At 50.7% G+C, this 16,001-nt stretch overlaps 1 protein-coding gene across 2 annotated transcripts; it reads right to left on the bottom strand.

Moving 5' to 3' along the window:
• Positions 1-2,324: 2,324 nt before the first annotated feature.
• On the bottom strand, positions 2,325-15,617 carry LOC107993074 (protein Wnt-10b). Of its 2 annotated transcripts, none has more exons than XM_017049275.3 (4): positions 12,910-15,617; positions 8,839-9,092; positions 4,022-4,305; positions 2,325-3,112 (listed from the first exon to the last, which is right to left on the bottom strand). In XM_017049275.3, exons 1-4 carry the CDS (start codon positions 13,014-13,016, stop codon positions 2,573-2,575), a joined length of 1,185 nt encoding a protein of 394 aa, XP_016904764.1. In that variant the 5' UTR covers positions 13,017-15,617; the 3' UTR covers positions 2,325-2,572. The 2 variants fall into 2 exon arrangements, with proteins under 2 accessions (XP_016904764.1, XP_028520243.1); XM_028664442.2 differs by lacking the exon at positions 12,910-15,617 and adding an exon at positions 9,431-12,292.
• Between the last annotated feature and the right edge of the window lie 384 nt (positions 15,618-16,001).

Below are 16,001 nucleotides of genomic sequence, written 5' to 3'. Positions count from 1 at the left end.
AACTCGCAAGCCTGTTAGCTCATTGATTTCGTTCCCGAGATCGTCGTCCAATCTCGATTCTCTCTCTCTCTCTCTCTCTCTCTCTCTCTCTCTTAGTCTCTCATTCCTTTCGAGAACGAGTATTTGCAATTTTTCTCTCTTCTTCTTGTCTCTCCCGAGAAGAATTTTTCGATAAATTTCCTCTCGTTGTTCGTGCGCATCGACGACGAGAACCTTCGAAAATCTCGTTCTCCATTTCGCGAGTATCGGCGAGCATCGTTCATTCTCTGTCCGTGTTTCGATCGTGGGGGGAGAGAGGGAGGGGAGAGAGAAGGGAGAGAGAAGGAGAAAGAGAGAGAGAAAGGGAAAAAAAAGAAGAAAAAGAATCGGTCGAGGATCGATTTTCATTACGATTCGCGTAATCGTAATTGTCGTAATTGTGTGGCCGTTCTTAGATCTTAAACGTGTCGCGAATTACGAAAGAGAGGCAGAAGCCTCCGAGAATAATTGTCGTCGAGAGATACAGCAGGTATCCACGGGGTAAAAAGCGTACGCGCCGTTTTCCCGTTTCTAATCTCGTTGGTTGGATCGATGCGCCTTGAAAAAGATCTCCCGAGGGTCGCGCGATAAATTAATGCGCTTTATCGCGGCTTCTTCAGGGTCGTCCTGATTCCAGTTGTCAAAGGGAGCCGCGGTTAATGCGAATACGCGACGCGACGCGACGCGACGCGACGCGATGCGACACGAGGCTGAGGCCAGGCTTCTTACTAAGCCCAAGTTTCGCTTTACCGTTTCATCAATGGTGAGAGAACGCTAATCTCGATCGCACACGAGATTTTTTTTCCTTCCTTTCGTTCGTCACGCCGAATCGTATCGACTTTTTGATCGAATCGCATCCATCGTCCCTCGGAATTGATCTCGACGGATCGATCAAGGGATTGTTTAAAATAATCGTAACGATGACGCTTTGGATTATCGGCTATCGACGTTGCATCGAACCATGTAAAATACGATTATGAAAGTCCTCGTCCGATTTCGATGCTAATCTAATCGGAATCCTAGTACAGACTCGAAAACCTAATTTGCGATCGGTGAATTCCAAAGGCTTTGAATTCAATTGATTCGAACGAGTTGAGCTCGCGATGCTCGATACCCGGTGATCGGCCAAAGATAATTGTCGCCTGTTATCCATCATCATCCCTTTCAATTTTTCGTGACTCGTCGGGTAGATGTGGAGCAACTCCCCGCCATTCGGGCGCGAGAATCGAGAACAGAGAAGTTAAGAGAAGCTTAGATGAGATATTACGAGAAAACTTACTCTTTGATGTTTCGTAATATCGTTAAAATGGTCTTTTTTTCCCTTTCTTTCTTTCTTTTTTTTTTTCTTTTTTTTCTTTCGCTTGGCATGTAAGTGGAATTGACACAGATTTTTCCAAGGTTTTAACGCCAGACAATTTATCGCTCGATCGATGGAAAAAAGAAGGTCGAACGAAACGAACGACTATCCACGAGTGCGGAGAATACAAAGTATTCGTCCGTAAATCCGTAAAGTCCGAAAGAGTTACAGATTTCGCGCGATCTTCGCGCGAATCCGTAACGGGATAGTATCCGTCTGTGACTATATATAATCGTAATCGGACGGCTCGATTCTCCCGCGATCGAGCTGCAGAGAAGAGAGAACTGACATACAAATGGGTTTGCGATTATCGATCAAAGGAACTCTTTATTGTACGCGCATTATTATTAAATTGTATACAATCGCATCCATCCCGAAATATCTCTATACACACGCACATTTTGCTTCCTCTAATAATACTGTGACGGAGGTGTTACACTTGCTGTGAATATTCAAATTATATATCTACTAATTAAATAGAGGCAACGTTATAAATAAATTATTGGCCCGCTTAATCTACCAGTTAAATTAGTTACAATTAGTCGCGCGATTTAAGAAAACAATTACATTGTCTTTTTCAGCCATGTTACATCGCTCGTGCGCGCGATCGCTGTGTTACACGAGCGTTGCGTGTCCCGATAATGCGTACCAGAAGCGTGAATAGAAATACGATGACCGAATCGGTGTCGACTCGATCTCTCACGACTAATCTTCGTATCGAGGCCGTTTTCGCGAGTGTCGCTCTTTGACTCACGCTCTTTCCAATACGTTCGACTCACTCACCGTTTCCGTCTTAACAGATCTCTGACTCATTCGCGTTAAGCGTCAATCCGTTTCGATTTCGATTCGTTCCCTTCGATACTCTTACTCTTATACCGACCAATCGTCCATCCGACCATCCATCCATCCATCCATCCATCCATCCATCCATCCATCCATTCTTCTTTCCTTTTACTATTGATTACTAATGTAACGATTCTTGATAACGACGACTCGAAGTGGTAATCAGATTGAACTCGGAAATACCGTTCGTACCTTGATCCGATTTAATCCGTGTATCAAGTGTTATTTACACGCGATTCTGCTCATGTTCGTTCGGATCAATTCGTCATTTATCGCGTTCGTTTCGATTCATCGAGACACGCGAAAATACAAGATACTTCCCTTCCCCCGATATCCCCCCCGACATTCGCCTTTTCACTTGCAAACAGTGATCCACTCTTCCACAGTGCAGTTCTGACATTGCACGATGCAACACCAATGAAACTTGCATTTGCACCTCTCGACCCGTCGTTGTCTCACCACGTTGTAACCTCTTCCGCAACACAGGTTGCCGCACCCGTCCCCACCGGAGCTGGTCTTGTTGCACCTACGTCCCGCTGTTCCAGGGATGTCCGCGCTTGGATCTCTCTCGCAAAAATTCGGCGATTTTTGGTAATAAAATAGCTGCTTGGCGAGATCCCGAGGCCTCCTCTTTCGTCCGTTCCCGCCCGATCCACCGCGATGTTTCCTCTGCCTCTGCCGATCCGGCCTCCTCCTCCGCGATCCTCTCACTCTGGTCAACGGGGTCACGCTGCCCAGGTTGCTTTGCGCCACCAGCACAGCGTTACGAAATCGATCCTTGAGCGTCTTCCCGACTATTCGGAAGTCCGGCGCCACTTTCCAGCAAGTCTTGAGCTCGCAGGAACCCGACATACCGTGGCACTTGCATCGCACTTGCATATTGCTGGCCACCGCCTAAAATTTCACCAATCGTTGTCTCGGTCGAATAATTCGGAGAATTACAATTACAAGGAGCAAGAGGAGGCAAGGTGAAGCAAGTATGCGACTAACCGAGCGAGTAAATAAGTAAGCGAGCCGAGGTAAGAAGGTAAGTGAAGTTTGGCGAATTAAACGACGACGGCAACTACGACGAGAAATGCGAATCGGTGGGAAAAAGAAGAAAAAGGGTGGGGGGAAGGAAAGAGAAAGAGAGAGAGAAAGAGGGGGGAGGGAAAGAAAAAAAAGAGAAAGGGAAAGAGGAAAAAGAAAGAAAAGAAAAAAGGAAAGCGTATACATGCGACGAACGGTTACGAAGACCGTCTTCGGTGCAGCGAGTGCGCGGAGTGGTCAAGAGAGTCGCATGAACAGCGGCTGAAGAGAAAAGGGGGCAATTTCTTTTAAACAAAGAGGTGTCGCGTACAAAACAGTTAATGAGTCTACGACTGGGTGGTCCAGCCCCGGGCTTCGTCTTAATAACGTCGAGGCGAGACCGAGCGTGGAGAGGTGCATGGTGGAGAGGAAAGGACTCGGTTGTATTCTTACTCCTCCTCTCTACCCCTATTCACCGTTTTCTTTTCTGTCTCTCATTCTCTCTCTTCTCTCTACTCCACTCTCTCGCTCCCTTACTTGCTTTTCTTTCTTTTCTCGCGTTGCTCTAGCACCAGCGAGCAAGAATCACCGTTAAAACGCGGAGAATCAGCGGAACCCGATGGAACGAACAAAAATACCGAGGGAAGAAGTATATTGTCACGGAATGAAATATTTATCGCAAGACTCGTGGAGGGAGGGAGGGCGGACGGACGGACACGACGCACAACAGAGAGAGTGGAGAAGAGTGGGGGAGGGGGAGGGAGGATGAAAGGGAAGATTAATCAAACGGCTTACCAAGCGGCCAGCTTGATTGTTGTGAAGATTGACCGTCGACTGTATATCCCCGGCCCTCTCGCGCGTATCTAGGAACTGTCTCGAGAACTCCATGCCGTAGTCGAGATTGTGCGAGCACCCGCCCCACTTCCATTGCGTGCCCCTGGCCTTGGAAGGCGGCTTACCCTTGTAACTCGACGGGTCGCATCCGCAGGAGAGCAACCGTCCCATGCTGCACGCCCGGGCCACGCTGTGCGCCACCCCGGCTGCGGAAATCGCGAACGCGAACGCAGTCTCCCTGTAACCTGCAACCAACACACAACTTTTTTTTACAACGTCTTTCATTCTTCTCTCATTCAGAATTAGGAATCTACGCGAATAATAATCCAAAGCGAATCGAGAGAAAAAATTCGAAACTCGATCAAATCGTGGCTCGATGGCGCCACGTGGGTACGTTTTCTGCGATCGCGAAAACGCCAACGTTTTTCGTATATATATATGTACAACGTACACGAGATCGTACACGACCGGTTAGCAAATTGGTGCTCGTACCCGGTGACGCAGACGACGAGAGAGTCCGTAATATGAACGCAACGCGACAGCGTTTGATCGCGGTTCGTCGCTTCGAGCAGCACGAGCGAGGAGAAGGCGAAAACAGCGGGACACCGCGGAGCCGAGCTTCCGTAGAAGGAAGCTTCGGTAGCGAGTTGGACGGATCGTTGGACGACGGATCGGTCGACAGACAGCCATCAGACGAAGTTCAGAGGTAGATTATTCAGCCGTCCGTCAAAACAAAGCGTGGCCATCAGCAGCGGCGGCCGGCGGGCATTCATTGACTGCATGTATAAACGATCTCACGCTGGGGTTCCCGAAGACGCGATGCCAAACTCTGACCAACCACCATCCTCGCGTTTTACGCCAATTTTACGCTCATCTTTTCGTCTCTCTCTCTCTCTCGCGATCGACGTCAAACGACTCTCGGATCGTCGTCCTCCTCTGCTTGGAATCGTCCTCCGCAACCCGTTTGCCACGTCGTACCTCGCGTACACGTTGGTGTATATATATATATATATATATATATATATATATTGAGATGGCTATCGTCGTGGGGATCGATGGAACGAAGAACAAAGCTGGTCGAATGGGGGGAGAGAGAGGAAACGCGGATATCGAACGCGTGGCACATGTCCGATGGTACTCCGGATACGCGCGTGGGCAGAGATAGAATTTGGAAATTCGTGCGTGGACGAGCAAAAGGGTTTTAAGGGTTGGTGGACCAGTTCGATAAGTGATGCGACGTCAAACGTACTTTTTCTTCTCTACCTCCAAGGCCTCTCGTCTCCTCGAAGCGTCGCTGGAGTCGGATTGACGGATGGTCGATCGTCAAACCGCAATGGTGGCTGTCAACTTACAAACGATACGACACACGACTGCCGGCGGCGAGCATCGGAATACGCGGTCGAAACTGTCCCTTTCTCCTCTCCACTGTTCGACAATGCCCACACATTACTCTACCCCTCCCACCGGGGCCAAGAAAGAGCTACTCCAATCCACGAATACCGGGCGGTATTTGCAGTATTCATGAGAGCGAGATACCGGGGAGACGCGCTAAAGGCACATTCGAAAGGATTTGTGGTATTCGTTCTCGACACCCGATGAGCCACTGCCCTGTCGTTACGTCGTCCCCCCTTCGACAACCAGCTCTTTTGTTCCTTCCGTTTCGAGACCACGTTCCGAACGCGACGCGCGTCGAGGACCGGCCAACGCACAAACCGCGTTTGTCTATCCGCGCCATTATCAACCGTTCTCTCTAATTTCGCCTCGAAACCGTCTCGTCCCGTCTCGTCTCGTCCCATTCCGTCCCGTCCCGTCCCGTCCTAACCCGTCTCATTTCGCCGCTCTTCTCGTGAATCGAGGATCGATCGTTCGATCGGTCCTCGGAAACGACGAGTCGACGTCCGTGAAACTCGCATCGCGATTTCGTCCGAGGTTCTCCGAATGTCTCCTTTTACCACGTTCCGACGAGAAATCGTTCTCGAGCGACGATCCACGGTGGATCCACGGTGGACGGACGATAGACGGACCGATCGACCGACAGGACGGATCCGTTTCGGTCAACGAGATCGGACAGCCGGTGCTCGATTACGTCTCGCCTTTCGTCGACTGTACCGAAACCACGGCGACGTTAAACGGTCGACACTCGGCTCGAAGTACTCGAGGACAGATTTTTTTCTTTTCTTTTCTTTTTTTTCCCCCGAGATCGTTCCGTTCCGATAGAAACGTCTACAACGAGGAACGATCGAGAGAGGGAGAGAGGGAGAGGGGAAGAGAGAGAGAGGAGGTGGAGCCCCCCCGTCGAATTCTACTCGGAAGAGGCGGAGGATATCGCGTGCTGTTTCGAAGGATGATAACCTCCTTCGTCCAACGACCAAGGACCGGCTCACGAGTCGAAAGAGAACGAAAACAGCTCTTTATATGGGATCGCGGTGGGAGGGGTGGGTTGAAAGCTTGCGCTTTATACGGCTATTGGCAGCAACTGTTTTATAATGCAGATAACTGTTGGAGGGCTGGAGCTACTGTAACTGGCGTTGCTGTTGCTTCTGGTTCTGGTGCACGGTGGTAAGAGGAGCACAGGGGACTCGTAATAAATCCTCCACGGGGAGTTGTACGTCTCTTCTGTCGGACAGTGGAGAGAAGGGCGGAGAGGAGGTGGAAGGAAGAAGAGGAAACGAAGCTGAGGTGCACAACGGAGGGCCAACGCTGCCTCTTTACTCTTCGGCTCTTGACGCAGGGACGCGGTGACGGATGGCGCGCAGGCCTTGCCCTGCTACCCTATGTCAAGCCCAAATCACTGTTTAGATAACTCAATAGATAGCGTAGCGGGTATACGCGCTCGGTAATGTTTACTCGGGAGCGTGCGCCTTCTTCTTTTACCTCGCGTCCGAGCTACTTTAACGCTTGTCTTAACCCTTCGGTGACCACTCTTTATCCACTCCATAACCACTGTTGTGACGTTATATTTTTCATAATCGTCTCTCTCTCTCTCTCTCTCTCTCTCTCTCTCTCTCTCTCTCTCTGTCTCTTTCTTCGCAACGATCAACGTCCCAGACGTGAGAAAATTTATACATCGTATCGTTGTTATCCATCTATCATCTTACCTTATTTGCTCGTATTCCGATCTCGATTTAACAAAAATCGTTTTAACAAAAAAAAAAAAAAAAAAAAAAAAGAAAAAAGAAAAAATCGTTCATTGTTTCCGACGAATACAAAACGAACGTCGAGTACGTACTGAGCGAACGACTGATAGTAGGTCGCCTTGTGTGGGCCAAGCCCCAGAAGAGAAGAGAAGAGAAGAAAAGAAGAAGAGAAGGGAAGAGAAAAGACGAGAAGAGAAGAGAAGAGAAGAGAAAGAACAGGACCGTTTCGTGTACATTTCATAATACATTAAGTCGTTTTGCCGGGGTTTAACGAATACGTGGCAAAAGTGAGACGTGGCGAAGGACGGGGCGCGCGCGAGAGCGAGAGGGCGATAAAGTGGAGACGAACCGGAGCCAAGAGAATGGAAGAAGGAGCAACGAGAGGACCGTGTCCGAAAGATTTAACGACGCGCGTTCTCTCCGAGATACGTAGCCAGCACAAATTTGACACGGTGGATTTCTCGAACGACCGCGGGGACCCTCACCTGGCCACCGATGTCGTCCTTAAAAAGCTGGAACCGTTGGTAATGGTGAAGTACGGGCCGTTTCTCGGAAGCTGCTGCCCTCTGACTTCCAAGTCGAACTCGAATCTCCTCCCCCCTCCCCCGATCGACCATTCTTCCGAGCGGATAATCGGCGAATCGACCTCCTCCGGACCGACTCTTTCCTCGAAAATCGACCAATCTGTCGGTCGGCCGACCGACCGACCGACCGACCGACCGACCGACCGACAATGAGATAAATAGTACGCGCTACACCCTCCCCCTCTCTCCACCTCCTTTTCCCAAATTCCACACGAGGTTCGATGTTTGGAATAATTATATAGAGGAAGAGAGGGAGGGAGGGGAGAGAAAGAGAGAGAGAGAGAGAGAGGAGAGAGAGAGAAAGAGAGAGAGAGAGAGAGAGGAGAGAAAAAGTCGTGGAATCGACACCTCTTGGTTGGCCACTTGGCGAGCAAAAAAAAGGTGTACCACCGATCCACGGAGACAGATAACGAGAAGACAGACGTGGCGGGCACCGAGATCGTGGCTTCGGACGACGATCTTAAGCTTTCAGGTCAGGTGCGCTCGATGTCGCGCTCTCGCGCACTCGTCCGACACGATATATGTTTCCTCTTTCGACGCACGTACGCGCCACGACGAATTTATATGTCACACTGGAATAGGACAGTCGAGGGGGCAATCTCTTTTCTTCTCGTCTCGCCCGGTTTCTTCTCCTGCTCCCGCGTGCGTGGATTTGGGACAGGTTCTCGGATCTGGTCGCGGCTAAAAGGCACGCATACACCGTATTCTGATTTAAGGAAGCGCGTCGTCTCTCGCCTACGCCCGGTTCGTCGTCGTCAACGACGTCGTAAAAGATTTCACCTTTTCTCCCGGTTTCCTTACCCCGATCCGCTTCGGAGAGAGTACCAACACAAGGCCCCGCCTATGTTCGCGGCCGTTTAAACTTTTTCTTTCTTTCCTCTCCTTTTTTCCTTTTTTCTTTCCTCTTTTCCCTTTTTTCTTTTCCTTCCTCTCTTTATTTTTTTCTTTTTCTTTTCTTTCTTTTTTTTTTCAGGTCGCACGCAACAACGCGACTTCTATTCCTATTCGTTCTATTCACGCGTTCTATCCCCCACCACTCCTGCCACCTCTGTCTTACCTCTCTGAAGGAGGACGCTGCTCTGCTGCGTCCTGCTGCTAGGCGTCAAGGATGAACAATTCCACCTGTGCCACATGAATTGATGCTGACACTCGGATATCGCCATTTGCAGACCTTTGATCGCGGCCACCGTCACGTCCGGATTTCTGTGGCATAGCTCGCGCTGTTCCTTCGTCATCCCTGGAATACCTTTGCAGACCACGGCATTACCGCTTACCCAATCGTCCACGGAATTGCTCATTAAGCAGGTCGCGCTGCAAATCAAACGGAAATTTACCAATTAAACTTAAAACTCCTTTCCCTCCGTCCACGAGGGAGATCGAGAGTCGGTTTTTCGTGAAAGCGGTCGCGCACGATCGGTTTGAGTGATTCCGCTTCGAGGGAATTCAGCCGAGGACATTCCTCGTACTTATGGCACGCCGCAATCGCCTTTCGATCCCTCCCGTTTCGCACCGTGTGCAGCAACTGCTACCACGTGTTCACCTCCGTTATCGAATTCTCGATCGTGGACGCGGCCGCTTTTGGATTCATCGTTGATTAACTCTCCAACTCTCCCTTTAAAGTAGTGGCAAACGTAAAATTATTGTACAACCGTTTAAGTTTAGACCGATAACGATTTCCAAACCAACGGTTCACTGCACCCTGCCCTGTGCACACGGGCCAATACGCGCTTGCATCTCGCGTCATCTGCTTTCCTTTAGACAATTTTACGAGGCGGGGGTCAAAGATGCGATAACTCTCCGAGAGCGCCAGCCAGAGAATATCCGTTCTCGTTCTTTTCCATCATTCGTGTGTTCCACCTTCTATAGCTATCGATCGCTATCCTCTTTCCAACCTTTCTTCCTTCCTTCCTTCCTTCCTTCCTTCATGCTCCGTCCTTTCCATTCGCGTCGTCGCGATAACGCCACTTCGTATCTCGGAAGAAAAAACGCTCTTACAGCGTTATCTCGAGAGACAGTTCGAGACTTAATATTAGTAGCCGATGTTACGATGCGGTCACGATGCACGATGCGGTGTTAATTAATTTAGGCGACGTTTCGTCGATCGTTTGTCGTCGATGCGGACGTATCCCCTCGATGTTCTTCTCTTCCGTCGCGACAACGGAAGGAGAGGGGGTTCGGGGTTTGGTTCGCGTAGCTGGTTTATTTGCTCGTCGACCGAGTCGAGTGGTGGAGTGGTCAATTTTTTTTGCAAAGGGTTCTCGGCCTCTCTCCGAGTCCTCTCCGTAAGGATGTCACGGGCGGGTGCAAGATTCTCGGTGGGTCGGTGGTTATCTGCGGGTACAAATTAGTCGACGAGCTTCTCCTAAAGTAAAAGCTGTGTATAGCACCCGCGTGAACGTGGAAAAGAGAGAAAAGAGAGAAAAGAGAGGTATAAAGGTATCTCGAGGACAAAAGAGGAAAAAAGAAAGAAAAAGAAAGAAAGAAAGAAAGAAAGAAGAGGAACGTATCCGGAGGATGCGGACGATGCGGACGATGGGGAAGGTGGATGGCGATGGTGGTGATGGTGGTGGTGGTGGTGGTGGTGGTGGCGGATTGCGAGAAGAGGGTCCTCCTCTGGCCGAAGCCTCGTTTCTGGGTAGTGTGGGAAAGGAAGAAGGAAGAGCGAGATTTTAGGGTCGCAGAGGTTATTGAGGGCTCCCATTACCGATACACCGTTGCATCGCTCTTATCTTTCGCGCTATTGATGATCTACCGAAAGCAGATTAATGATCTTCACTCGACGAAACAAATTACCAAAGACATCGCGTACCTGAGCGTGGCCGAGAGACTGACCGAGTCCAGGGATTCCTTCCGTTACATCCTTTCCTCTCCATTACTACCTTTCCTACGTTCTTTTACCTCATTTTTACCCTTCTCTTCTTTGTCTCTCGCTTTTGTCGCGTGGGAACAACAAATAGACTTTGGCCTTATCTTTCAACCCGCGCGAGGCGCGTCACTCGCTCGTCACGCCGTATAACCAACAACACGTATCCAGGGGAAATACGCGTATACGTAATAAGGTAAAGAAAGGTTGATCTCGGCTCATATCTTTGGATCGTGTTCTCCGAAACTCGTAGGAAATCGTCGAGCAAATCGAAGACGGGAAGTCCTCGTGCTGCATTTTTGCAATGATCCAAGGGGTCGCCGAAGAATCCAAGATGGCCTCAGGGATGCACGTGTTTTATTTAACTTTTTCGCAAAGGACGAGAGAGAGAGAGAGAGGAGAGAGAGGAGAGGGAGGAGAGGGAGAGAGCGAGAGGGGCACGGAACGGAATTTCGCGTTTAATGGAGGTATACCCGCGGAGAGAGAGAACTCGTTACGAGTGACTCGCGAGAATTCCTGCGGTAGATATCAAATCGCTTTGCTTCTCTTATTTTCGCGCGAAACGAAGCGAAGGGATCGCTCTTCCGTTCCCTAGGTCGTATCGTCTCCCGGTATTTTCGAAGATAGGCGGTCGTCGGAGTTAATGGAAAAGGAAAAAAGTGGAGGTTAGGGGAAACGAGTTAATGGAGGAGCAAGGAGGAGGAGGAGGAGGAGGAGGAGGATGAAATGTGAATTCTACGCGCGTGGAGTAGAATTGACGCATCGACGGTGGCAGGGGGTGTTAAACGGCCGTGTCCCGCAAACTGGTTTATCGAGCATTACATCATGGGAATTATTCGATGCCGTAATTCAATGCCGCTCCGTAAATACGGTGAAGCTCACGCGTGCCTATATCTACGCGCGCGTGCATGCGAGCAGCGTGTCGGTGCACGTACGGCCTTGTTCCCGGATGCTGTTTGTAATTATTTACGAGGAGCCGCGTGGGCATCAAGGAGAAGCGTACGTCGGACGGCTCCGTTCTGGTCGGGCCACATCGTATGTACTTACTACGCCTGTGACTACACTTCTATCTCAAAGACACAACATTGTCACAAGATAGTCGAGAATGTTTGTCGTTTCGTGTACCGAGGACGAGCGCGCGAATCGTATTCTTGGAAGTAACCGGTCAAGGAATTTATCGCGATTCCTGGAACCATCCTCCGCGTTTAACTCTGCGTTCCGGAAAACGACCGATTTCCTCCGCTTGCTCGGTTAAAGAATGTTGCTCACGCGAAACGAACCGACCGACACCGGCCCGAGTGCCCCTTTGCCCGAAGAAAGATTCGATTAGAGCGTGCAAGGCGTTCGACACAGAGTGCCAGCCAGATCGAAGAGGTATAATGAAGATCGCAGCGGGATCGTTCGTTGTTCGTGGCACGGAGCACGGTTGAAAGGGGCCTATTTGCACTCCGTCATTGTACTCGTCGCTCGGAATCGTCGATGCGACCAGCGTCTCGACGAACCGTCTCTCTCTCTCTCTCTCTCTCTCTCCTCCATTCACAGATTCTTTCCGTAAAAGAGAAAGAAAGAGAGAAACGAGGAGAGAACGAGTCGAATTAGAAATTCCCATTGCCACCGAATTCGTAAATTCTTCTTTCCCCTCTCCTGTCCCCTCCCCTCCCCTCTTTCCCTCCTCCCCCGAACTAAAAATTATACGCGATTGACTGCCTGCCGTCCAGCGACTGCCACACTCGCCCTGTTATTCTTCCCCTCGTTTCTTCTCCTCTCTGTTCCCTCCGTTCGTTTCCTTTTCTTCGTCGATCCTCCTTCGTCGATGCGACATTTTTCCGCCGTTCGCGCGCGCGCCTCTTCCTCTCTTTTCCTTTCGGAGTATAATTTAATTCCGCGACGACGATGACTCGATCGTACGATACCGTACGATACGGCCGTAAGGGAACGATCGCCGCTCGAACCCGATCGAAACGCTTGTATCTATATTTAAAGTTTAATTTATCTTGTCTTAGCGGTGTACAGTGTCCCCTAGCTTATTGTAAAATAAATAAATATTCAGGATCGAAGAGCGAGACTCAACAAGACACGACGCGACACGAGATATCGAACGTAAACGATTCGATTCGTGGGTCGAACAACACGATGCGGTTGCTGTAATAAAAAATCGAGCGGGATAAGATAAAGGAGGGACGACGATGATTCGGCCATGATTCGGGGACGGGTACGTACTCGCGTACCGATTATATTCGACCGATTACCCGCAGTTTAACTTACCGACGATTCTCGAAGAGAATCAGCAACAGGGCGATAGTGGGTCCGATTCTAACGGCGATCCTAGACGGTGGTCCTTCGTAGACGCGTCCTGATCGAGAAGGAGGCATCCTGTCATCGCCCCGAGGACGTCTCTTATTCTTTTGCGCGGTTTGCCCACTTTAAAGAGAGAGAGAAAAAAAAAAGAGTCGAGCGCGACCCCTCGTCCAAGGCTGCACACCCCTAGCACCCGAACGGAAGGACCCCTCGCTCGAGAGACGATGCCGTCTCTCCTCCTTTCTTTCTCTCTGTTTCTGTACGCTTTTTTCCCAATCCCTCTCTCCTACTCTCTTCGTCTCCCGTCTCCGGCGCGGTGCCTGTGATCAGCAGCCTGGCACGCGTCGAGGACTCCTCCTCGCCCCGGGCACCGGCGCTTCTGCTTTGACGTTCCGTACGATTCGAGAGCTTCCAGTTTCGCCGCTTCGAAGGGGTCGTTCCGAAAACTACCCCGGGACAATATCCTCGATGACGATCGAACGGTTCGTCGACCGACCACCGTAGATAGTCGGACTCCGTTTCTCCAGTCTTTTCTTCCTCTTCCTCTTCCTCTTCTTCTTCGTCTTCTTCCTCTTCTCCCTCTTCCTCTTCTCCTCTTCCTACTATGTCTCTCTCCTTTCTTCTGTTATTCTATCCCTCGTCGAATATTGTCGGATATCGTCGAGTAGTTTCCTCATCGGTTCTCGAAAAGTCGCCGCCAATCTTCCGTTTCTTCTTTCGAATCACCGAGAGATTCGCAACACCTTTGGTTCTGAAACGTGGTTCGCTCCTTCTCTTATTCTTTGGAGTTAAGAATACTGTCGACGTGTCGATCGACACAACTTTGGCGACTATACTCTCGTCGAATACTTATATTATTTATAATATTTTATTTAACACTGACACTGCTGCCGTTGGTCGCGAATCCTCGCGTAGTAGCACCATTACGTAGTCGTCCAGATTGAACATGTTCGCGCAACTTGCTTTACCGCGATCGATCTGCGAGCCCTTTGCTGGATGGATATCTCACATCCCACGAAACGAGACAACACTTCCGGATCCGGATCAGCGAGGCAAGGAACACGACGAATCTTTTATCCACGGCCGGTCGCGAAAATCCGCGTCGCGACACCCTTTCTCGCCGCGATCGTTGTCGGATATCGTGGCATTTTCCGCTCCTCTCCGACCCCTTTAGGTCGGTGGTCGGTCGTGATGATTTCTCTCCGCCGTTTTCGCTCTAGATTCTGCCGTGTCTCGGTTCTCGTGCGTCGTCTCGAGAACGTTAAAGTGTCACGTTAAACGTGTCGAAGAAAAAGAAGAGGGGCCCCGACGACGGTTCGTTACTTCCGGTGTGTGCGCGCGTTCACGGCGAAGTGTCAAGCTCAAATAAAAGAAAAGTCGCCCTCCGGGATCTCTTACTCCTCCCACGCACACATCCCCCTCCTTCGGCTTGTGTTCCTCTTCCACCGTTGCTCCGGCTTGCGGTCTCTCTCTTTCTCGCACGCGTACCACCGCGGCTATCGTTTCATCCGTGCAAACAGTCGAATAGCAAACTTCCCGTGGTCGCGTTACGCGCCGACGACACCGACCGCGATGATATATCGTGCGCCGCGCGCGTGTCGTCCAAACGATCGTCGCCGTCGCGTCGTGCCGAGTCGAAGGAACGTTCCTTTCGAAGGAATGACGGTGCCGCTCCTTCGAATCGAAAAGGGTCGGAGCTGGGCAGAGAGCTAACGCGAAAAAGAGAGTATTATAGCGAGAAGCTCGGGAACAGAGTAGAGAGAAGAAGAGAGAGAGAGAGAGAGAGAGGCGAGAAGGGGTGGAAAGGCGCGATGCGCGATGAAAAGGAGAAAGAGGGAGGGAGGGAGGGAGGGAGAGAGGAAGAGTAGAGAGAGAGAGAGAGAGAGAGGGAGAGGAGAAAAAAAGAGGACGAAGGGAAGGAAGAACGCGCGAAGACGGCGAAGGAGATAGCGAGAGAAGGGAAGGAGAGATCGTCGCCACGAAAGAAGAGTGAAACGAAGGGTGAAACGGAGAGATCGAAGAGAGGGAGGAGAATGGGTGTTGCTACTCGATAAACCGAGACCGACCGCGAAAAGGCGAAAGTGCGCGATGGCCGAACAAGATTCGCGAGAAAGAGAGCCACACAGGGCGGCCACGCACTTCCGTTGTCCCCGTGTCCCTGCGTTACGATGTTCGTTATCCCGACACGCTACTGCGAGCCGAAGAAGAGATGGACAGAATCTGATGATTCCACCTCCGTTCAAGCCCGACGAGGAGCTGTCAGGGAGATCGGTCTGTCTATGATGAACTCGGTGCGCAGTGCGCGGCTACGGGGGCCCTCCTCGCCCTCCCATAGGGAGAGAAAGGAGAGATAGGGAGCGGGTAGGCACGAAGAAACCAACTACCCCCCCACCATAACCACCACCATCTGGACACGACCACCACTACCGTCGGCCACCACCCTGAGATTCAAACCGAGAGAAGAGGACGCACGATTGCAAGTGAAACTACTGCTAACGGAGATGGAAAGACGCGAGAGACCGTGGGACTGAGATCGACAGAGACGAACCGAGATCGAGCGTGGAGGTGAACCAGAGATGGACGGAGAGAAGAAACCGAGAAAGAAATAGAGAGAGAGAGAGAGAGAGGCCGTAGCCAGCTTCTGCATCTCCCTCTCTTTCCTCCCTCCTCCGACCATCTTTTTCCCACCAATTCTCTCTTTCTCTTTCCCTTCCTCCCACTACCCATCCTCTCTCTCTCTCTCTCTCTCTCTCTCTCCAACGATTGCCTGAAAACGCCTCTTCGCGGACCAACAGGTATTTCGCGTCGACGATCCGATTGTTTTGTTGCACTTTACCACTTCCTCTCTTTTTTTCGTTCGCGGGATCGATCGCAGTCGTTAAAATCGTTTCTTTACCGTGATGACTCACGACGAGTGTTCGTTCGCGACGATTCATCTTCAAACATTCGATCGAACGACCGATGACGTTAGTACGCGTCCCGTTCCTCCTCGTTTCCTCCTCCTCCTTCTCCTCGAAGAAGAAGAAGAAGAAGAAAAGAAGAAGAAGAAGAAGGAAGAG

Source organism: Apis cerana, linkage group LG1 (assembly GCF_029169275.1).
Source record: "Apis cerana isolate GH-2021 linkage group LG1, AcerK_1.0, whole genome shotgun sequence".
Lineage (NCBI taxonomy): Eukaryota > Metazoa > Arthropoda > Insecta > Hymenoptera > Apidae > Apis > Apis cerana.
The sequence above is the reverse complement of the archived record's forward strand: the minus strand, read 5'-3'. Positions and strand labels throughout refer to the sequence as shown.